Below are 24,972 nucleotides of genomic sequence, written 5' to 3'. Positions count from 1 at the left end.
TGGGGATATATGTATATGTATAGCTGATTCACTTTGTTATAAAGCAGAAACTAACACACCATTGTAAAGCAATTATACTCCAATAAAGATGTTAAAAATAAATAAATAATTTTAAAAAGGTGGTCCCCAAGACTGATAAAGTTACTGGTAATTAGTAGAATGCATTCCAATTAGTTAGCTCAGTAGTACTTTTTCTGTGAAAAATATTTTATATTTATATAGAGGCAAATGTAATACATACACTTTCCCTGCAATTTCATAAACCGAAATTTCAATAGTGATCTTTGGCTATGATAACCACATCTCATATATTTTAGTGTAAAAAATAAATTTGAAAAAATAAATGTATAACCACCCACAATAGCAGAAGAAAAAGAAAGAAAATTTTAGAAAAAAAAAGAATTTCAAGCAAAACTTGTATTACCAGCAGAGAGGTAAGGAAGAAGCAGCTGAAAAGAGATGATGTGTTGCCTGGGAATAAATAAGTATATGCAGGGAAATGTAACACGTAAGATTCCTGGGGAGGGATATGGTTAATGGAAGACACATACAAAATAGGCACAGATGTTTAAATTTAAGGGAAAAAAAGCTGCTGTGGCTTTGGTGGCAAAGCAAGCATAAATATGAGATTCATGAAAAAGTATAGTGAAATTTTCTAAATGGATATTTTATAGAAGATATATATGGCAAAACCAGACAAAGCCTCCTCATCTTATAAAACGATGTATCAGCAAGAGCCATTCAATTAAAAAAAATGAATGAGTCTTAAAAGTCAATTTGTGTAAAAGAACCTTCTTGAAATTACAATACAATCCTCAAAAAGCTAAACAGAATTACCACATGACCCAGCAATTCCATGCCTAGGTGTACGCCAAAAGGAACTGAAAACACGTATGCAAACAAAACCTTGCACGTGAATGTTCAGAGCAGCACTATTCACAACAGCCATATGGTGCAAACAGCTGAAAGGTCCATCAACGGATGAATGGATAAACACAATGTGATACATCCATACAACAGAATATTATTCAGTCATAAAAAGAAATAACGTCAACACACATGCCACACCGCGGACCAACCTTGAAAACATTATGCTAAGTGAAATAAGCCAGACACCAAAGGTACATATTGTATGATTCTATTTATATGAACTATCCAGAAAGGGTAAATCCACAGAGACAGCAGATCAGGTGCTTGGAAAGGGAGAATGAGGAGTGGCTGCTTAAGGGGGACAGAGTTTCCCTTTGGGGATGAAATATTTTGGAACTAGTTAAAGGTGGTGGCTGCACAACACTGTGAGTGTACTTAAGGCCGCTAAACTGTACACCTTAAAATAGTTAATTTAGCTGTTACGTGAATTTTACTTCAATATTTTAACAAAGTATAATGCAGAAGGTTCAGAAATGTGAATGCCCAGTCTTTCAGACATAAATTCCTCCCTTCAGACCATTCAGCCTATCATTATGAACCAGATTTCCTAAAACACCTCCTCAACAGGCCCCTTGTCTCTCTGTCAGATGCTTCTTTGTTTCATGAGAACCCCTAACCCTGGGAAAAGATCCTACTTTCCCCAACCATCTCGGAGACTCCCACACAGAGGATGGGCAAATTAAGAGCAGAATTCCACAGCATGGGTGAGCCACGCTCTGTCTGTTGGAGAATGCATTCATTCCACACAATTTTACTGAGGATGCCTACTGTACAAAGTACTGCAACTACAGAGACAGATAAAACACAACCCCGACCTCCAGGAACTCCTAGAAGAATAAGAGAAAAAGAACTTTACAAAAAGAGAAGGCAGAGAATTTACAAACAATATGGAAAGAAGGCATAGGTGGTAGGAAAGGAGCCTGAAGGGCACGTGTGCTGGGGAGATGGTGGATCAGGGAAAGTCCTCTTCTTCGGGACAAGAAGGAATTAACCAGACAAAAAGGGGGAAGAAGAGCCTTCAGACACATATGAGGAGGCAGCAGATGACGTGCAGCAAGGCAGCTGTGCAGCAGGACAAAAGGCTTGGAGAGCTCTCAGTGACACGCCTGATTTTACAGGATGGAGACCAAGCCGTGAATGCCCACGGTTCCATCTGGTGCCACTCAGATCCAATAACCAATATCTACCCTTTACTTCCGGACAGGCTGGGACCAGACAGGTCCTGAGCGACCACAGAGTAGAAGCACCAAGCCCACTCTCCACACGAATCTTTCCAAGAGTTTTTCTCCAAAGTGCAGTGGGACCACGTGGGGAGGTAAGGCAGGATCTCAAAAAAGGAATTAATCCGAAACCTGCCATTCTCATTTTCCATAGCTTTGTTCAAGGTCCCCTCGTGGTCTCTCAACGCCCTTCACCTCTCCAACAACTGTGGCCCACACAGACAAAGGCAGCCTCACCTCTCTGTGATCCCCACCTCACTAATGTTCACACTTGGGGAGAATCTGTCTTATGTTAAGTTGTTCCCCCTAGCTATGTTCTAGTTTACTTAAAGACAGAGGCTATGTCACTTTTTTTTCCCTTTCTGTCTTTTTGCGGGGAGTGGGGCATGGTACACTAGACCAACACAAGGCTCAGTGTAATATACACAGACTTGGAAGAAATTATACTTTGCACAAATGGGACCAGAAAATATTCTACATACCTAGAAATGGTATCCAAGTAGTAATTTTCAAAGTTCACCTGAAAGCAATTTATGAAGTCTGGAAATTCTTACCTTCCCATTCTCACCCAGGGGGTAAATAGGTCATAATATAAATTAGAACCGAATTCTGTGCTATTTTGCCATTTTAAGTTAATACTCATCCTAGGTGAGTGTCTATTTAAAGGGCACATAACACAAATATCTAGCAGGCCCATGAAGATATCCATCAAAACCATTTGGTTTTGAAGGAATGAAAGAAGACAATCATTCATGTAATGCCAATAACGAAGAACACGTCTACACTTTGACATCGTTCTTGAAGGAGGGGAGGAAAATAAAATCTCATTCCATTAGAAAACAACTAGACCTCAGGCGGCTGCCTCTGATCAGGTTACCTGTTAACACTGTCATTTGCTATCTGGATTCCGCAGTCTATTTGCAACACTGTTTTATAATCCACATAAGCTTTCTGATACTGCTCTAAAGCTTCATAGGCCATTGCTCGTCGAAGAAGAGGCTTGATTGAGAATGGACGAAGTTCCAGAGCCCTAAAGGAGACAGAAATATTACACTGTCATTTGTTTTGAAAATTACTCCCTTACTTACGCTAACTGAATGTATCCGATAGGACTGGACTCTCACATGCATTCATATCTGATATTTTACCTTGGGGATCTGGCAACATACCAGAAAGGCAAACCCAGAGTAGCAGAGCAATCAAATCTGTGGTTACCTCCTTTCTTTTAAAACAGTATCAAAGCCCTTTGGCATCTGCTCTTTCCCCCGGTGAGACTGAACTCCCCGAGAGCAGGCGGTGCCCTCCCTCCCACTCCCCTGTGTACTAGCAGAGCCCATCATGGCACCAAGCACAGAGTAGGCTTTCAACAGGTTCTTGTTATTGACAGATTAAAAGGAAAATTTTTATTTGCACCTATGTATTTAATAAGGCACTTAGCACAGAACCACAAAACCTACACTGCATTTTGAAAATAAGCTCTCCAAAACTTAATACAGCTGATTATGATTTACTTGCTGCCAAAGGGCTTCAAACATAGACCCGAGGAAATCAAGGGAGTAAGTACCCAATGATTTCTTGTAAGTCATGAATTTTCACCTTGTACTTTTTAGTCTATGAAGCATTTCCAATATCACTAGAGATGTATTTCAAGGTTATGTTCCTTGGTTTTGTCTGAAGTAACTGCTTAAAGCTACCTCACTACTTAAGGCACTTCATTATATTCTGAAACAAAGAATACAATCAAAAGATTGTATTTATGAATGAAAACTATCGTACTCTTAGTTTTAACAAAATCAACTGAAACTGTAAAGAAGTACTCCGTGCTAGATCCTATGAAGAGCTAATAGTCCACTAACAAATCTTCGTGCCAGACTGCCCACAGCGGGCATAAAGGTTTGCTCTTCTGGTAATTCTTATGCATGAGCAGTTTATAGATCAGACATTTAACTTGCTTCAGGAAAAGCACGAGTGAGGGCTTCTTGACTTTTTCCCCAACAGTCCTAGAGATCTGCTGTCTATACCTGTCTACAGTGATCTGGAAGGAGGAAGCTCCGACAACATCTGCCATTGCTAGTCTCTGCAGACATTCTCATCTAATGTCACAACAAGCCTGCAAGGTAAATAGTAACATGTTCATGTTGCAGGTGAGGAAACGGAGAGACACAGGGAGCAGTCTGCCCATGTGCCCGTTCTTCTGAATTTAAGCTGCAGGAAAGCACTGGCGTTGCGGGAGCTGATCACCACTGTATCCCAGTGCCTAGATCACTGCCAGGCCACTGGAGGGACTCGGCAAACCCCTCCCAAATGAACCTGCAGGGCCTACACTCTTTCTACCACGAACAGAAACAAGAGCACCACAGATAAAGGAACTCAGAGTCACCTGCCATTCAGGGATCCCCAATCCCTGGGCCACGGACCGGTACCGGTCCACGGCCTGTTAGGAGCCGGGCTGCACAGCAGGAGGTGAACGGTGGGTGAGCAAGTGAAGCTTCATCTGCCGCTCCCCATCTTCACAGCCCCTTGCATTACTTCCTGAACCATCCCCCCAATCCGAGGAAAAGTTGTCTTCCGCGAAACTGGTCCCTGGTGCCAAAAAGGCTGGGGACCGCTGCTCTACATCGTACAGATACTCAACTGGGTGTGTTCCTCAGCTGTGTATCATAGAATTTGTTCTAGAAATGTCATTAAACCTAATTAGCTTCATTTCTTTGAAAAATAACCAATTTTGCTTTGCCTAAGTGTTAGGATTGGGGATGATTTTAATGATCTTCTTTGCGTTGTACTGGGTTTTAAGACTTTTTTGTATAATAGGTATGTATTACTCGTGACCAGTAAAAGTTATTTTAAAAATAAAATTAAAGTCTATTAAAAACACTCAAACACTAGAAAACAGGTTTCTGGGCATCTGTACCACTGCCTTAAATCTACCTTAGTTAAATGCTTAGGGAATATTAACTACACAGTGATTATAAATATAGGTCACAAACACAAGACTACCCCCATTTTACCAAAGACTTCCAACACCCAAGGTGCTATTTATCCACAAGAGAGATCTGAGGTAGGCGTGGAATCTAAAACTGAATGAGATGATGCATTTAATTTTTAGCATTGCCCAGCCAAGTAAATGCAAGGTTTTTTCTCTTTAACCGCAATCCTGAAAATGAATGTGAGCTTTTAAGTGAGAATTCCACTAGAAGAAAAAAAGAAAAAAAAAAAAGCACATCCATTCATAAAAACAAACACAGAGAACTTTTAAACCAGAGTTTACAAAAGCTTAACTATTCAAGTTAACATAGTTAAGACTCTTAAATCGTCTTCTAATTTCAAGTCCGTCTGTGAGCAACAAAGATGAGAAAAAGCAGAGAATTACTAGGCAACATTCATTCGTCTTGATTCTGTCAGAATACCCTCAATGGAAAATCAGCTGAAAGATTTTTGATGTGGTTTAGATAACCCAAAAAGATTCTCTGACAGATGGGAACAGTGAAGATTTTTCTTTTAGCTGATAAGCAATTATGAGAATGACAAGTAATTTCTAGAAATAATTCTAGAATTTCTAGAAATAATTCTAGAATTATTTCTAGAAATTGTTTTATTGTTTAAAATCATTTGGTTTTAAACTTTTCTTAGGTGTCATAACCCTGTTTCATGCTTCACCTGGAAGCCTAACCTAGAAACCTGGAGATGCTGAGGGGAGGAGAGGGCAGGGCCTGCAGCCACTGAGCTCCTCAAACAGCCTCATGCTCCCAGCAGCTGCTCTCCATAAGCCCCTGGGAAAGAGCTCAAGGGAAGTGCTTCAGAGTAGGCCCCAGGAGTGTAGACACTTAAAATCAAAGACTTTCCCCCAAAAATGCATACAAAGTTATTTCATAGGTTCCCCCTCTCCCTTATTTTAAACTTTGCCCTGGGCAGTTTTTCTTTTTCCGCTGTTTGAATCCTGCTACCACTTGTTTTGTAATAAGCGCTCCTGCAACAGGAAACAACTCTCCAAGGAGCAAAGATAATTAACTGAAAAACTAAAAAATAGGCTCCCTTTAAAATGTATGTAATCTTTTTCAGGTGAAGAGAAAACAGACATCCTTCTGCTAATAATTGGTTCCTAGTTTATACATATTTAAATACAGCCATAGTTCAACATGTTCACATAAGTAAATCATGGTTTCCCTGGCACTGAAATGAGTTTGAGAATCGCTGCTTTGGCGTAAAATCACACCGTGCTCCTTATGCTGAGACTCATACACCAGGTATCAAAGAAAACATCTAAGTAGGTCGGCTTCTAGAAAGGTCACTACTGACCAGCAGAACCAGATTCCTCAGCCTAGAACACAGCTTTTAACTAAGGACACCTTACCTAAACCACCACCCACCTCCCTCCCTCCCTCCCTCCCCTGCAGGCAATCTCCCGCTCTCCTCCAGGGCAAACCTCCATTCTAGTGCCCACCCCCACTCCTGACCCCAGAGTCTCCTCTGTGACTTCCTCCTGGGTCTACACTGAAACAACACATTTTAGCAAGAAAATGTCTGCCACCTTACTCTCACTTAAGGATAAAGTGAGTCCACTGTTTGTAACTAGAGTCCTGAACTCACTCACTGAAGGAAGACCTCAGACAAGTCTGAAGGGTAATATATTACCATCACACACTTGAACTGGAAGGTTCTTAGCTGCAAATCACAACGTGCCTGATAATCTGCAAATACACGTGGTCTTGTTGTTAGTTATGGGCAGCGGTAAATGTTTAACAACCGGCTCTCCTGAGTAAAGAGGCCCAGGTTTGGGTCATTTGCCAATTTTCATGGTATTAGTAGTACTCCAACCATGGCAGATTTCAACTACCAACTTGACTTCAACCAACTCACAAGATCCTGAAAACCTAACAATTAGCTAGTGTGAGATAGCACAGCAGTAGGTGGGGTCTAGAGTCAGACCAATGTGAATATAAATATTATTGATTTTAAATATGAATATGTAAAATCGGCAAAAAATCCAAGCAGCTCACGGCCTTCTTTTTAAACTGCAGGCACAGATACCAGCAAGATTTTATCCATATCAATAAACTGATACTATCAATGGAAAAAAAAACTGTTTACCTTATAATCAAGGTGTCCACACATGCTACTGTCCAAACTAGGGCTTCTGAGAGTGAAAGGGGATGATATTAACAATTATACCAGACTACAGGAGTAAACCAAAACTGTGAAGGTTAAACCAGTACATATGGCTTCTTATTTTTTAGATGCACTAATAGTAGCTTCTTTCCAAAGGGCTCCTGAAGCAGGCTTATTATTTAATGGTAAAATGATACTTTTTATTCATGTAAATATATTCATCCATCTCAGCATGTAACTTGTTGAGTACCATGGGTGACTAATGTGCTTGAGGGATGCAACCCTATAATACATGATTCTTGACCTCAGGGAGCTTAAAATCCAATGCAGTGGATGACATAAGTACCTACAGGTGTGAGAGTGACAGTGCGAGCCTTACAGCCATGCAGATGACCAGGGAGCCCGAGGTGATCAGGAAAGCAGAGAGGATGGGGAAGCTGAAGAGGAAGGATTTCTGAAAAGCAAAGATGTGCAGAGGGCATTATAGATATGAACCAAATGGGAGCAGAAAGCTTTTTTGGGGGGCAGTGTGGTGACAGAGGAGGTTATAATTATCTAGAAGACCATACTGAGCCACTGAACACCCGCTGAAACAGTCTGCACAAAATAATGCTTCAGGAAAAGCTATTCTGATGCCACAGTGGATTGGAGGAAGCAGAGAGACTAGTTAGAAGGCTTCTCCAGTACTCTGAGACTGATGTGAAAAAGAGTATGAATTAAGGTGATAGCAGTGGAAGTGAAAAAAGTTTGCACAATCTTCTATAATTGTCTTCATATATGTGAAAGGATTTACAAGTTTTATGTATTAACCAATTAACACATCTTAAATGTCTTAATTAGACTCTTATGCAGAAAATTTAGTATATTAAATACTGCATTCATCACAGTGAAATGATAATCTCTTGACAAAGCTGAAAACGGGCAGTTTACCTGTTACAATCTTGAATGCAGCCACTGCAATTTCCGTCTTTTAGGTAACATGCTGCTCTATTTGAATATAAGATACTTAGATCATCTGCATTTCCACTTCCTAAAATCACATTTAATTAAATACAGTTAAAATCCATTAGCGAAATCACAGTTCAACAGACAACTGAGGTCTCCCGCGGCACTGCAGTCCTACACCCCGCTGCTAATGCAGCTCCGAGGACCTCCCTGTGCCCGCAGTGGCCAGAGAGGCCAAGCCCGTAAGGGACCGTGGCAACCGTGCCCCGCCCGGGCACACGCTACGCGTTCCAAGGTACAGCTCCCGGAGATGGAGTCGCTCCTGCCCTGCCCTCGGTTACTGGGAAGGAACCTATAGGGCGAGCGCCTGTCAATCGGGAGGTGGCCCGCGCCTCTCCCGCGGTGGCCCCTTTAGGTCCCGCGAGCCGCAGCCCGAGGGGCCAGGGACCCCGTGGGCGAAGCTCACTCACCTGCAGGCTCCAGCTGCGCGATCACCGCCGAGTACCTGAGAGCCGCCTCGGCGAACTGCCCGTTTTTAAAGAGCTCGTTGCCCTGGCTCTTCAGGCCGGCGGGGCCGAGTGGGGCGGCGGGCGCCGGCGCCGGCGGCGCGCCAGGTCCGGGGGACGCGCCGGGACCAGGGGGCGCGCTGGCCGCGGGGCCCCCCGAGCGCCGCCCGCCGCCCGGGTGCCCATTGGAGCCGCCCGCCGTCGCCGGGGCCCGCGGCCGGTCCCGCTTGTCCGCGCCGGCCTCCGGCGCCCGGCCCCGCCGCGGCGCGCCCCTCTGCGGCCGCCTGCCGCCCTCGCTCTTGCCAGTCAGCTTCTTCTGGATGTTGCCCATGGCGCGCAGCTCGGCGGCGCGCCCGGCAGGCGCCGGCTCCGCGGCCTCTGTGGGGAGTGGATGCGGGAAGTGAGTGTTTGCATCATCGCGAGCAACTACCAGGGAGGCCGCGGCGGTGCCGGCGCAGGGGCGGGGTCGCGGGAGAAGCCAGGCAGAGTGGGCCCGCCCCTCGGGCGGAATCCGGCGGTTCCGGCGCCTTTAGGGGGCCGGTTGGCCCAGAGGGTTAACAGCGGAGGTCGCGCTCCGAGCCCTAGTAGCTTCCCGGGCTAGGGACGGAAGCCAACCCCGGATTTAACTCTTCAAACGCTTAAGAGCTAGGGACGTGAAAACCGGCATTTCAAAATCATTCCCTTCATCAACGCATACGTATCGAGGTAGGTCTTAACAAAATATGTACTTTTCTTCCATTTACAGTTTAGAAATGAATGAATGAAGTCACTAAAACTTGAATACAATAATTGCACCCAAAGTTAGGGCACCCTTTCCTTATGTTAAGGGACTGGGAGAAGATAATTTGAAAAAAAAAAAGTCCAAGTGATTTTTAAGCCATTTAAAAATTATTTTAGCAAAGAACTCACATAAAACAGGCACCTGGTTTTTAAAGTGAACCTTAAAAAGACAGTAAAATTTCCAGTACAATACCTTATTCAAACTTAAAAGTTCCTTTGATCTTGATTGAAAGATTTCAGGTACTTATCAGAGCTTAAATAATTGATTATTGAATTGATATTTAAATAGGCAAATGATGCATAAATATTTCATTGATGGGTGTCTTAATATTTAAAACAAAGCAATTCATCATTTCAAAGCACTAAATGCAGAAACTTCCCAGCTTTCTCTTGTAACAAATTCTAATCTGATTTTTAATGAATCTATTTCCCATTCTGTTTCATGAATGGTAAAGCCAGAATTTGAAGCACAAAGACAGAGGAAGTAGAAAACCACTAGTACTTAAATAAAAATCAGTGGATGGATGATCACCTTAAGGCAAGCAATGAGTATAAAAACACACTAATTAATAAATACAGCTTTCTATACAGCAGAATAACATCCAGTTTTGGATCACTTACCAAAAGGGGCTTAACAATAAAAAGATGATCTTATTATAGAGATAAATGCCCAAATGGGACCCAGAGCAAGGCTCCAGTACTCTTCATCTGGAATCTGCTGCTCAAGTCCCACCCAGCATAAAAATGGATGGAAGCTTAAGTCAGTGTCAGTAGAAATGATGGACAGCTAGTATTATTTTCTATTCCCTTGTATGTCTGACCAATACTATTACTAAATAGCTGCCATTTATTTAGAACTTAACATGGGTCAAGACCTTTACATTATCATTTTCATTATCGTTAATCTTCATACCAAGTATTGTCCCCACATTACAAATGAAGCAAGAGAAACACATGGAAGAAGCTAAGGAATTCTCTCAAGCATGAAGAGCTAGAAACCAACATAACTGAGATTCAAATGAAATGAATGCTGTACCTCTTTCCTTAAGACTGAAATGCCCCTTAACATTTTCCTGCAAAGGTAAGCAGAGGCCTGAACATGAAAGACCTGTGAGTCCTGTTGGGTATTTAACTACCTGTGGGACATTCCAGAGGAGTTGTTCAGGAGGTAGCTCCAAATGTAGGTCAGAGGAGGCCTTATCTAGAGACATTGACTTGGGAATTGCTGGCAAAAAAAGGATCACTGAAGTTTGAGTGTGAATAGAGTCACTGAGATCTTCCAAAGGATCCTAAGAAATAAAACACTTAAAGGGGGGCTTCCCTGGTGGCACAGTGGTTGAGAGTCTGCCTGCAGATGCAGGGGACACGGGTTTCTGTCCGGGAAGATCCGGTCCGGGAAGATCCCACATGCCACGGAGCAGCTGGGCCCAGGAAGATCCCACATGCCACGGAGCAGCTGGGCCCGTAAGCCATGGCCACTGAGCCTGCATGTCTGGAGCCTGTGCTCTGCAACGGGAGAGGCCACAACAGTGAGAGGCCTGCATACCGCAAAAACAAAAACAACAACAAAAACAAAAACAAAACGCTTAAAGGATGATCAGAATCTCCAGTGGAGATGGAGGAGTACCTAGAAATGAGAGAGAAAACAGGAGGGTGTACTGCCTCAGAAACCAAGAAGAAAGAGTATTTCAGGGAGAAAGGAGTAAACAGTAACCAATATCAAAGGAAGGAATGGCCAAGAGTTTTGACTGCATAAGGATTAAAGAAAATCATTAGATCTGAAGACCACAAAGACTTCAGTACCCTGGGGTGGGGTGGTTTGGGTAGCTGGTAGATACAAAAATCCTCAATGAAATACTAGCAAACTGTTAAAAGGATTATACATCATGACCAAGTGGGATTTATCTCAGGAATGGAAGAGTAGTTCAACAGTAGAAAATCAATCTGTGCAACAGATGACATTAAAGGACAAGGGGAAAAACTGACACGGTCATAACTGACATTGAAAAGGAACTTGACAAAATCCAACACCCCTTCATGATAAAAACACTCAGAAAACTACGAAGAGAAGTAAAATTTCTCAACATGATAAAGTACTTTTATGAAAAACAGCTAACATCATACTCAATAGTGAAATCCTGAAAGCTTTCCCCTGAAGCTCAGGAATAAGACAAAGATGCTGTTTTCACTGCAGCTACTCAACATTGTACTGGAAGTTGTAGCCTGATCAATTAGACAAGAAAAAGAAATAAAAGACATATATATTGAAAAGAAAAAGTAAAACTATCTCTATTCATAGATGACATGATTATCTACAGAGATGACATGATTATCTACAGAGATGACATGATTATGTCATAGATGACATGATTATATATAGATTATCTATCTATACCTATATATATATAAATGTACATATATTCCCAAAGAATACACACACACACAAACCACTACTAGAGTTAATAAGCAAATTCAGTGATTTCAGAGTACAAGATCAACATACAAAAATCAGTTGTTTCTATAAATTAGCAATGAAAAATCCTGAAAGGAAATTACGAAAATAATTACATTTACAGTAGCATCCAAAGGAATAAAATATTTAGGAATAAACTTAACCAAGGCAGTGAAAGACTTGTATAATAAATATTGCTGAAAGAAATTAAATAGGGCTTCCCTGGTGGCACAGTGGTTGAGAATCTGCCTGCTAATGCAGGGGACACAGGTTCAACCCCTGGTCTGGGAAGATCCCACATGCCGCAGAGCAGCTAGGCCCGTGAGCCACAACTACTGAGCCTGCGCGTCTGGAGGCTGTGCTCCGCGACAAGAGAGGCCGTGATAGTGAGAGGCCCGCACACCATGATGAAGAGTGGCCGCCGCTTGCCACAACTAGAGAAAGGCCTCGCACAGAAACGAAGACCCAACACCAACACAGCAAAAATAAATTAATTAATAAACTCCTACCCCCAACATCTAAAAAAGAAAAAAAAAAAAAGATCCTTTAAAAAATAGAAATTAAATAAATGGAAAAACATCTCTTGATCATAGATAGGAAGACTTAATGTTGTTAAAATATTAATACTATACAAAGCAGTCTACAGATTCAACATAATCCCTATCAAAACTCCACAGCCTTTTGGGCAGAAATGGAAAAGCTGATCCTCAAATTCATGTGGAATTTCAAGGGGCCTAGAATAGCCAAAACAATCTTGAAAAAGAGAACAAAATCAAAGGACTTACACTTCAGACTTCAAAACTTATGGAAAGCTACAGTAATCAAAACAGCGTGGTACGACATAAGGATAGACATATAAACCAATGAAATAGAGAGTCCAGAAATAAACCCATGCATCTATGGCCATGTGATTGTTTTCTTAGGGTAAAATATGTTTGAATTTTTATCAAATGCAAATCAATGAAACATCTAAAAACCACAGCTTTGGACCATGTCAGTCAGGTAGTTTTTTTGTTTGTTTGTTTGTTTTAATACACCTTTATTATTTTTTTTGAGGTATAGTTGATTTATAATATTATATGTTTTAGATGTACAAAATATTGATTCACAATTTTTAAAGGTTATATTCCATTTATAGTTACTATAAAATATTGGCTATATTCCCTGTGCTGTATAATATACCCTTGTAGCTTATTTATTTTACACATAGTAGTTTGTACCACTTAATCCAATACCCCTACCTTGTCCCTCCCTGCTTTCCTCTCCCCTCTGGTTTGTTCTCTATGTCTGTAAGTCTGTTTCTTTTTTGTTATATCCACTATTTTATTTTATTTTTTAAATTCCACATATAAGTTTTATCATATAGTATTTCTCTTTCTCTGACTTATTTCACTAAGCATAATACCCTCCAATTCCATCCATGTTGTTGCAAATGGCAAAATTTCACTCTTTTTTTAAGACGGAGTAGTAGTCCAGTGTGTGTGTGTGTGTTACATTTTCTTTATCCATTCATCTGTTGATGGACACAAGTTGCCTCCATATCCTAGCTATTGTAAATAATGCTGCTATGAACATTGGGGGGCATATATCTTTTCAAATTAGTGTTTTCTCTTTTTTAACATCTTTATTGGAGTATAATTGCTTTACAATAGTGTGTTAGTTTCTGCTTTATAATAAAGTGAATCAGCTATACATATACATATATCCCCATATCTCCTCCCTCTTGTGTCTCCCTCCCACCCTCCCTATCCCACCCCTCTAAGTGGTCACAAAGCACCGAGCTGATCTCCCTGTGCTATGCAGCTGCTTCCCACTAGCTATCTATTTTACATTTGGTAGTGTATATATGTCCATGCCACTCTCTCACTTCATTCCAGCTTACCCTTCCCCCTCCCCGTGTCCTCAAGTCCATTCTCTACGTCTGCATCTTTATTCCTGTCCTGCCCCTAGGTTCTTCATAACCAATTTTTTTTTAGATTCCATATATATGTGTTAGCATACAGTATTTGTTTTCATTTTATTTGAATATATACCCTGCAATGGAATTGCTGGATCATATGGTAGTTCTATTTTTAGTTTTGTGAGAAACCCTCATACCGTTTTCCACAGTGGCTATACCAATTTACATTCCCGCCAACAGTGCACAAGGGTTACATTTTCTCCACATCCTTGCCAACATTTGCTCTTTGCGGTCTTTTTGGTGATAGCCATTCTGACAGATGTGAGGTGATATCTCACTGTGGTTTTTTTTTTCCCCCTGACCATTTTTTATTTTATTTTATTTGTATTTTTTTTGCGGTAGGCAGGCCTCTCACTGCTGTGGCCTCTCCCGCTGTGGAGCACAAGCTCTGGACGTGCAGGCTCAGCAGCCACGGCTCATGGGCCCAGCCGCTCCGCAGCATGTGGGATCCTCCGGGACCGGGGCATGAACCCGTGTCCCCTGCATCTGCAGGCGGACTCTCAACCACTGCGCTACCAGGGAAGCCCTCTCATTGTGGTTTTGATTTGCATTTCTCTGATGATTAATGATGTTGGTCATCTTTTCATGTGCCTGTTGGCCATTTGTATACCTCCTTTGGAAAAATGTCTATTCAGGTCTTCTGCCCATTTTTTAATCGAGTCGTTGTTTTGACCTGGGTTGTTGGAGCTGTTTATATATGTTGGATATTAACCCCTTATTGATCTTATCATTTACAAATATCTTCTCCCATTCAATAGGTTGTCTTTTTGTTTTGTTGGTGGTTTCCTTTGCTGTGCAAAAGCTTTTTAGTTTAATTAGGTCCCATTTGTTTATTTTCGCTTTTGCTTCCTTTGCCTGAGGAGACAGATCCAAAAAAATATTGCTACAACTTATGTCAAAGGATGTTTGGCCTACATTTTCTTCAGGAGTTTTATGGTTCCTGGTCTTACATTTAGGTCTTTAATCCATTTTGAGTTTATTTTTGTATATGGTGTTAGAAAATGTTCTAATTTCATTATTTTACATGGAGCTGTCCAGTTTTCCCAGAACCACTTATTAAAGAGGCTGTCTTTTCTCCATTATATATTCTTGCCTCCTTTGTTGTAGATTAATTGACCATAAGTGTGTGGATATGGCCAACTGATTTTGGACAAAAGTGCCAAGTCCATTCAATGAGGAAAGAATAGTTTCCTTAACAAATAGTGTTAGGACAACTAGATTTCTACATGTCAAAAAACAACAACAAAAACAAAAAATCAAAGCTAAGTTGGACTCCTTCCTACCTCAACTAATCAAAATAAATCAATGACCTAAATATAAGAGCTAAAACCGTAGCACTCTTAGAAGAAAACATAGGAGTAAATCTACATGACCTTGGATTTAACAGTGGATTTTTTTTTTTGCCACACCACGTGGCATGCGGGATCTTAGTTCCCTGACCAGGGATCAAACCCATGCCCCCTGCATTGGGAGCATGGAGTCTTAACCACTGGACTGCCAGGGAAGTCCTAATAGTGGATTTTTATATATGACACCAAAGGTATAAGTAACAAAAGTAGATAAATTGGACTTCATCAAAATTAAAAACTTTTGTGCATCAGAGGATATTATCAAGAAAGTTAAAAAACCCACAGAATGGGAGAAATTATGTGCAAATCAAGTATCTGATAAGGGCTTAATATCCAGAATACAAAAATAATGGTTACAATGCAACAATAAAAAGACAACCTAATTTGAAAATGGGCAAAGGACTTGAATAAACATTTCTCCAAACAAGATATACAAATGGCTAATAAGCACATGGAAAACGGTCAACATAATAAGTCATTAGGGAAATCCAAATCAAAACCATAAGGAGTTACCACTTTACACCCATTAGGATGGTTATACTCAAAGAGGCAAACCATAATAAGTGTTTGCAAGAATGTGGAGGAATTGGAATCCTTATATGTTGCTGGTAAGAATATAAAATGGTATAAACACTTTGGAAAACAGTCTTGCAGTTCCTCTGGAAGTTAAACATAGAGTTACCATATAACCCAGTATTCTGCTTTTAAGTATATACCCCCCAAAATTAAAAACATATGTACATGCATAAACACAAACCAAAAATACTTGTACATGAATGTTCACAAAAGCATTATTCATAATAGCCAAAAAGTGGAAACAACCCAAATGTCCATCAACTGATTAATGAATAAAGAAAATGTGATATTATCAATGTAAGAATATTATTTTCCATAACAAGGAGTGAAGTACTAAGACACTGGTCTTAGTAATATTTTTTTGGGTATGTCTCCTCAGACAAGGGAAACAAAAGTAAAAACAAACAAATGGGACTACATCAAACTAAAAAGTTTTTGCACAGCAAAGGAAACTATGAAAAAATGAAAAGGCCACCTACTGAATGGGAGAAGATATTTGTAAACCATATATCTGATGAGCTAGTATTCAAAATATACAAACAACTCATATAACTCATAGCAAAAAAACCCAAACAACCCAGTTAAAAAATGGGCATAGGATCTGAATAAACATTTTTCCAAAGAAGACACACAGATGGCCAACAGGCACATGAAAAGATGCTCAAAATCGTTAATCATCAGAGATTAAAACGACAAAGAGCTATCACCTCACACCTGTCAGAATGGCTGTTATCAAAAAGACAACAAATAATAAGTGTTAGTGAGGACGTGGAGAAAGTGTAACCCTTGTACACTCTTGGTGGGAATGTGAATTGGTACAGCCAGTATGGAAAACAGTATGGAGATTCCTCAAAAAATTAAAAACAGAACTACCATACAATCCAACAATTCCACTCCTGGGTGTTTATCTGAAGAAAACCAAAACACTAATTAGAAAAGATATACAGACCTCTATGTTCATTGCAGCATTATTTACAATAGCCAAAATATGGACGCAAACCACTAATAGATGAATGGATAAAGAAGATGTAGCATACATATATAAATAAATGTACATAAAATATATAATAGAATATTACTCAGCCATAAAAAAGAATGCAATCTTGCCATTTGTGACAACATGGATAGATGTAGAGGGTATTATGCTTAGTGAAATAAGTCAGACAGAGAAAAACAAATACTGTATGATTTCACTTATATGTGGAATATAAAAACAAAACAAACGAACAAACATAAAACAGAAACAGAGTCATAGATACAGAGAACAAACAGATGGTTGCTGGAGGGGAAGGGGCTGAGGGAAAGAGAGAAAAAGGTGAGGGACATTAAGTAAAAACTTCCACTTGCAAAAATAAATGTGTCACAGGTATGAAATGTACAGTATGGAGAATATAGTCAATAATTATGTAATATCTTCATATGGTGACAGATCATATAGACTTACTGTGGTGATCATTTTGAAATGTATAGAAATACAAAATCACTAAGTTGTGTAGCAGGAACTAACATGTTGTCAGTCAATTATACTTCGAAACCAAATAAACAAGCTCATAGAAAGAAAGATCAGATTTGTGGTTACCAGAAGTGGGGAATGAGGGGAGGGGGAAATGGATGAAGGCAGTCAAAAGGTACAAATTTCCAGTTACAAGGTAAATAAGTACTAGGGATGTAATGTACAACATGATAAACATAATTAACACTTTTATATATGAAAGTTGTTAAGAGAATAAATCCTAAGAGTTCTCATCATAAGGAAAAATTTTTTTTTTCTATTTTAAAAATGTTGCATCTATATGAGATGATGGATGCTTTCTAAACTTACTGTGATAATCATTTCATGATGTATGTAAGGAAAATCAGTATGCTGTATGCCTTAAACTTTATACAGTGCTAATGTCAATTATATATTAATAAAACTGGAAGAATAAAAAAGGAATGAAGTACTGATACATACTTCAACACTTCAACATGGATAAACCTTGAAAACATTATGCTGAGTGAGAGAAGCCAGACACAAAAGGCCACAGAAAGTGGATTAGTAGTTGCCAGGGGAAAGGGAGATGGGAGTGACTGCTAATGGGAATGGGATTTCTTTTTGTGATGATAAAAATGTTCTGGAATTAGACAGTCGTGATGATTGTACAACCTTGTAAGTATATTAAAATCTACTGAATTTGTAAAGGATGAATGTTATGATATATGAATTATATCTCAAGTTTTTAAAAAGAATGCTTATTTTACCTTACCATTGACAACAAAGAATACTTTTTTTTTCCATCTCAGTCAATTTGATGGGAGAAAAAAAATCTATATTTAACTTTCATCTTTTTATTAGCAATACAAAAATGTATTGATCGGGGCTTCCCTGGTGGTACAGTGGTTGAGAGTCCGCCTGCGGATGCAGGGGACGCAGGTTTGTGCCCCGGTCTGGGAAGATCCCACATGCTGCGGAGCGGCTGGGCCCATGAGCCATGGCTGCTGAGCCTGCGTGTCCAGAGCCTGTGCTCCACAACAGGAGAGGCCACAACAGTGACAGGCACGCATACCGCAGAAAAAAAAAAAAAATGTATTGATCATTTAATTTCTTCATTAGTGATTTCTCTGTTCCTATGCTTTGTTCATTTTGGTACTAGGCTCTTTAACTTGGTCTTATTGTTTTGTAAAAGCTCTTCATATTTAAGGTCATAAACCCTTTGCCATTTTACTAATTTGTCATTTGCCTTTTATTTTTTTTATGGCATCTGTCTTATACAAGTTTTTAATTTTTACATAATCAAAATAATTCATCTTTCTCTTTATGATTTTGTCTGTTGTTTTAACTCTTTGAAATCCCCACCCTTCCAACCTCCTGATCCCACCAATTCTAGGACAAGAGGAATATTTACATTTTATTCTTCTGTTTGTCAATGACTGTTTAATTTTCTTATATTTCATTTTTAAGTGGAGAATAAGCAACAACACTACAAGGGAGTCTAGAGGCTTACTTTCCTCTGACAGCCACTTCTAAATATTCTCTACTAGGGAAGGAAAACACAAATAGGGAGGTTTCCGAGAAAGCCCATGAACTCAAATCCCAGATCCAATCAGCCTGGCGAGGACAGGTATTTCTTCATAGCAGTCCTCAAAAGGACAGGTGAAGAAAGCCTATCAATTGTCTTATCTCAGTACCTGACACAGAGTAGGTGCTCAGTAACTGTCAGCTGTGAGATTAAACCCATTGGTTATGTTCTACCTCAGTCTGGATGACCTGGGCCTGGCCAACCCAGGTGGAGCCCACAGGGAAGCAGCAGTATCAGCCAAGGATAGAGCACACTAATTGCTGCATTTTCTCATTGTCTTCAGGGCTCCCTGCATCAAACCCCATAATGACTAAGAATTCTTTCTTGGAATGTGGTGGGAGGGGAACCACAGGCAAAGATTCCAGTTTGATAACCTCCCTCTGGGCTTTCACATTATTTTCCTAAAAGTGACTTGGATTTCTCCTGTCTTGTCCAAGGCTCCAGGACCTCTTTTTACATATTATCTAACAATGGAACTTGGTAAAAATGAACATAATATAGTCCCATTGTTCTTCCTTCATGCTAAAAGCACTACTTCTGGGCTTCCAGCCATTTAACCTACCTAATCTTGATTTGCTTCTGATAAAAGGGAACTAACTGGTCTTAAAATTTATATCCTTCCTCATCAAGACATTTTTGTTTTCTGAATCTTGCATACTTTTATATATTCCCTAATCTACAAAATAATTATGGGGGGGCGGGCATGAGTGACAGGATCAGAAATGGTTCTCTTAAAGCTCTGCCTGCTTGGAAATCTGAATGGGAATATTGCTTCCCTATGGGACTTACCTTAGGGATAACCACCTAATTCAGAGAGAAACATAACAATCTGTTAAGTGATATTACACTACAGTAATCCTAACTCAGAGTTTTAATCATGGAACCATATGTGTTACTAATTTTTGATTAGCCCTTTGCTGTTTATCTCTATTTGTGAAGAGGGCATTTTAGTATGTTTATTGAGATGCAGTTGACACATAACACTGTTTAAGTTGTACGGTATGGTGATTTGATACACATATATACTGCAGAATGATTACCACAATAAGGTTACTTAATACATCCATCACAGAACTACTATTACTTTTGTAATAAAAATATTTAAGATCTACTGTCTTAGCACCTTTCAAGTATATAATACAGTATTGTTAACTATAGTCATCATGCTATACTGAATCCCCAGAACTTATTCACCTTATAACTGGAAGTTTATACCCTTTGACCAACTTCTCCCCAATACCTCCAACCCCTCCGCCCTAGAAACCACCATTCTACTCTCTATTATTATGAATTTGGCTTTTTTAATATTCCACACCATAAGTGGGATCATAGAGTATTTTTCTCTGTCTGACTTATTTCACTTAGTACAATACCCTCAAGTTCCCTCCATGTCACAAATGGCAGGATTTTCTTCTTTATTATGGCTGAATAATGTTCATGTGTGTGTCTGTGTTGTGTGTGTGTTTGTATCACACTTTCTTTACTTATTCATCCTTTGGTGGACACTTAGATTGTTTCCATATCTTGGTTATTGGGAATAATGCTGCAATGAACAATGGATATCTCTTCGAGATAGTGATTTCATTTCTTTTGGACATATACCCAGAAGTGGGATGGCTGGATCATATGGTAGTTCTATTTTTTAATTTTTTGAGGAACCTCCATACTGTTTTCCATAGTGGTTATATTCCCACCAATAGTACAAGAGTTCCCTTTTCTCCATATCCTTACTGACACTTGTGATCTCTCTTGTCTTCTTGTTGATGGCCATTCAAATAGGTGTGAGGTGATATCTCATTGTGGTTTTGCTTTGCATTTCCCTGATGATTAGTGATGTTGAGCACCTTTTCATGTACCTGTTGGCCATATAAATGTCTTCTCTGGAAAAAATGTCTATTGAGTTCCTCTGCCCATTCTTTAATCAAAAATGATCATATTAGTCATTAACCCACTTGTTTCTCAACATATGTTCAACCTCTGATAAGAGTTCTTAGTACAGCGTCAGCACAAGAGTGGATAAACACCAAATTATATCTGTTTCTTTGACAGTGTAGCCCGGTGATATTCAGCCTGGGTTTTATAGAACCTGTACTTCCTTAGTTGGTATCTAATAACCATGTTTAAGAGATACACTTTGGAATCTCACAGATTTGGGGCCATATCCTAACCATATGACTTATAGCCTATGCAAATGTGGCAAATAACCTTTCTAAGCTTCTGTTTCCTAATCTATAAAAGTATGGATATTATAGCTTCCTTGAGGATTAAGTGAAATAATATAAGTAAAGCACTTTCACAGTTCTTCAAGTGTGCTAATTGTTCCCCCCCCCGCCCCAAAAAAAAAGTAGTGAGAAGAGCAATTCCTGTCAAGGTGGAGTAAACATAATCCACCCTGTCTCTCACACTGAATACAACTAAAAACCTGGGACAGAATTCATGGAGCAGTTATATGAGGACGCTGAAAAGTAAATGGTAGCAGGCTGATTGGGGAAAGGAACTAGAATTGGAAATACCTCCCAAACAGCAGTGAGTTTCTCATTTTTCTTTCCTCTGATATCTCCTAGCCTGGGTCAAAGTCAGTTTAAAACCCAAAACTGCACTGGGTATGGAGAAAAAGAGCTTTAGGAGGTCCCCTTTATTATTTATCTTAAGAAAAAAAAGAAATAGTTGGCCCCTACGGGGAAATTCCCTATTTCTATTTGTTTGTTTGTTTTGTTTTTCCTTTCTCTCCAATCCCAGCTCCTAGGCAATCCTTCAGCAGCTGCAGTAGCAGCCAAGTAGATAGCTAAAACTTTGAGGGAGAGAACTCTTATCTCTGGTCAGAGAAACTGTGGTCCCAAGGATATCCCCATTGCTTTTTTTCTTTTCTCTTTCCTCTTGCTGCTCACTACTGGAGGCACATAGTCATGGGAAGTGTACAGTAGAATTAAAGTGTGGCTTTCTAGCCAAAGGAAGAGGAAGGAAAACATCTGGCATCCAGAAAGAGTAGGGAAGAATCACAGAGAGGAGAGAACTTAAGAAAACAATTGCATAAAATTGTAACTGAAATGAGCTTACCTACCAGGTGATCCATGTACATAAATTTGACCTTAAACATCCTACCAAAAATTTTGAGAAGTGAATTCCAGGGGAAACCATTACCCAGGCCCCAGTTGGTCATGGGGTGGTGCACAAGTGGGACAGATCCAAATAGTGCTGCAAAGGTTTTGAAACTAAACTGACATTAGAACCATAGTCCACGGAAGTCAGGTAGGAGAACTGTTACCCAAAACTAACCAGATTGATTAACTGCTTTAAAGTAAAAGTTCCCCATCAGATTTAAACAAAACTGAAAATCACATATAATAGTATTAAAAATTGCTAATATACAGTACAAAATTCCTTACAAGTGAAGAATAAAGAAAATCTCAACATGTGGCAAAGAAAAAGGCAATTAAGTAATACTAAACCCTGGATAACCAGATGTTATGAATTCTCAAACAAAGACTTTAAAGTGGCAATACTAACCATGCTCCAAGAAATACAGGCAAACACTCTTAAAATGAATAGAAAGATTAAAGAGTTTTGCTGAAAAATAGAAGATTTCAAAAAAAAAGAACCAAATGGAAACATTACAATGGAAAAATACAATAACCAAGATAAAAAAATTCACCAAATGGCTACAATAATACAATTGAGATGAGAGGAAAAGGTCAGTGAACTTGAATATATAGATCAAGAGAAATTTCTCAATCTTAACAAGAGAGAGGAAAAATAACTGGGGGAAAAAAAGAACAGAGCCTCAAAGTCTTGTAGGACAATACCAAATGGTCTAACAATTGTGTCACGATAGTCCCAGTAGGAAAGGAAAAATAGTGTTGTCCAGAAAAAACTTTGAAGAACTTAGCGCTGACAACTTCACAAATGTGGCAAAGACATGAACTTATAGATTCAAGAATCTCAGCATACTCCAAAAGGATAAATTCAAAGAAATGCACATCAAGACATATGATAATCAAACTGCTAAAAAATAAAAACAGGGCTTCCCTGGTGGCACAGTGGTTGAGAGTCCACCTGCCAATGCAGGGGACACGGGTTCATGCCCCAGTCTGGGAAGATCCCACATGCTGCGGAGCGGCTGGGCCTGTGAGCCATGGCTGCTGAGCCTGTGTGTCCGGAGCCTGTGCTCCGCAACAGAAGAGGCTGCAACAGTGAGAGGCCTGCGTACCGCAAAAAAATAAAAATAAAAAAAATAAAAATAATAAAAATAAAAAAATAAAAATAAAAACAAAGGAAAAAGTCTTGAAAGCATCCAGAGGAAAACAATGCATCAAATATAGGGGAACAACAATTTGAATAACAATGGATTTCTCATCAGAATCATGAAGGATAGAAGGCAGCAAGGCAAAATGTTTAAAACGCTGAAACAAAGGACTGTCAAACCATAATTCTATATCCCGCAAAAATATCCTTCAGAAATGAAGGTGAAATAAAGACATCCTCAGTGAAGGAAAACTAAGAGAATTCATCTCTAGCAGACATTCTTTAAAAGAAATGCTAAAGGAAATACTTCATGTGTAAAGGAGATGATAGCAGGAAGAAACATGTACCATTAGGAATGAAGGAAGAACAGTAGAAATGACAAATATCTGAGTAAATAAAGGACTGGTTTTTTTCTCCTCTTAAATTCTTTAAAAAATGTAGAGAGGTTGAAAGCAGAAAGCATAACATTGTCTAATGGGAATACCAATGAACGTAGATATAACACATGATAACTACAACATAAAGACAGTGGATAAAGGGACTGATTTGGTGGTAAGATTTTTTTTTTTACATTCCACTGGAAGTGGTAAAATATTAATTCTAAGTAAAATGTGGAAAGTTAAGTATGTATATATAAATTCCTAGTGGGACCATTAAAAGGATGTACAAAGAAATACAGTAAAAAACACAATCAATATTTTAAAATGTAAAACTAAACAATATTTAAATAACTCAAAAGAAGGTATAAAAGAAAAAAAGTTGGAAAAAAACAAAGAAACAGAAAAACAAATAATACAATGTTAGACCTACTACAAACATCAATAATTAATTGTAAATGGTGTACATATACCAGTTATAAGACAAGAGATAGTAAGATTAAAAACAAGACCCAACTATTTACTGTCTAATAGAAAACCACCTTAATTATATAGGTAGGTTAAAGTAAAAGCCTAGGAAAATATATACTGTGAAAATATTAATCCAAAGAGAGCTGAAATAGCTATATTACTGTCAGACAAAGCAGACTTAAAAGCAAGTAAAATTACCAAAGATAGAGAAACATTATATAATGATAAAAGGATCAACTGACCAACAAGTCACAGAAATCCTAAACGTGAATATTTCTAACAACAGAGCCTCAAGACACATGAAGCAAAAACTGGTACAACTAAAAAGAGAAATGGACAAATCCACAACTGTAGACAACAATACTCCTCAATAAGGAATATAAAAGTAAGGAATATAACAAGTAAACAAAATCAGCAAGGATAAAGAACTAAGCAGCACCATCAACCAACTTAATTTAATTGACATTTATAAAACACTCCACCAAAAAACAGCAGAATAACATTCTTTTCAAGGGCACGTGGAATCTGCATCAAGAAATAATACATCCTATGTCATAAAAAAAAAGCCTCAACAAATTTGAAAGTAATAATGTAACACAAAGTGTATTCTCTGACCTTAACGCAGGTAAACTTTACAGGTTTTTATTTTTATTTTTTTATTTCCATTCTTTTTAAAATTTTTTTATTAAAAAAAAATTGAACATCTTTATTGGAGTATAACTCCTTTACAATGGTGTGTTAGTTTCTACTGTATAACATGGAGGTAAACTTTAAATCAATAACAGAAAGATTACTGATGTCTCAAAAATTTGGAAATTAAATATGCCATATGGGTCAAAGAGGGAGCCTTGAAGGAAATTAGAAAATATTTCCAGTTGAATGACCATGAGAATACAACATATCAAAATGTATGGGATGCAGCTAATGCCACACTTAGAAGAAAGCATAGCATCAAATGCTTATGTTAGGGAAAAAAGTTTCAAATCAACATTCTAAGCT

General features: G+C 39.1%; 1 protein-coding gene across 2 annotated transcripts in view; it reads right to left on the bottom strand.

Annotated features, from left to right (window-relative positions):
* SPAG1 (sperm associated antigen 1) overlaps positions 1–24,972 on the bottom strand; it is a 101,232-nt gene that overhangs the window by 21,230 nt on the left and 55,030 nt on the right. For both annotated transcript variants that reach the window (XM_059994983.2, XM_059994984.2), the window contains 3 exons: positions 8,672–9,085; positions 8,187–8,286; positions 3,028–3,180 (listed from right to left, as the gene is read on the bottom strand). In XM_059994983.2, coding sequence (XP_059850966.1) covers positions 3,028–3,180; positions 8,187–8,286; positions 8,672–9,085 — 667 coding nt within the window. The remainder of the gene's footprint in view (positions 1–3,027; positions 3,181–8,186; positions 8,287–8,671; positions 9,086–24,972) is intronic.

Source organism: Delphinus delphis, chromosome 17, assembly GCF_949987515.2.
Source record: "Delphinus delphis chromosome 17, mDelDel1.2, whole genome shotgun sequence".
Classification (NCBI taxonomy): Eukaryota; Metazoa; Chordata; class Mammalia; order Artiodactyla; family Delphinidae; genus Delphinus; species Delphinus delphis.
The sequence above is the reverse complement of the archived record's forward strand: the minus strand, read 5'-3'. Positions and strand labels throughout refer to the sequence as shown.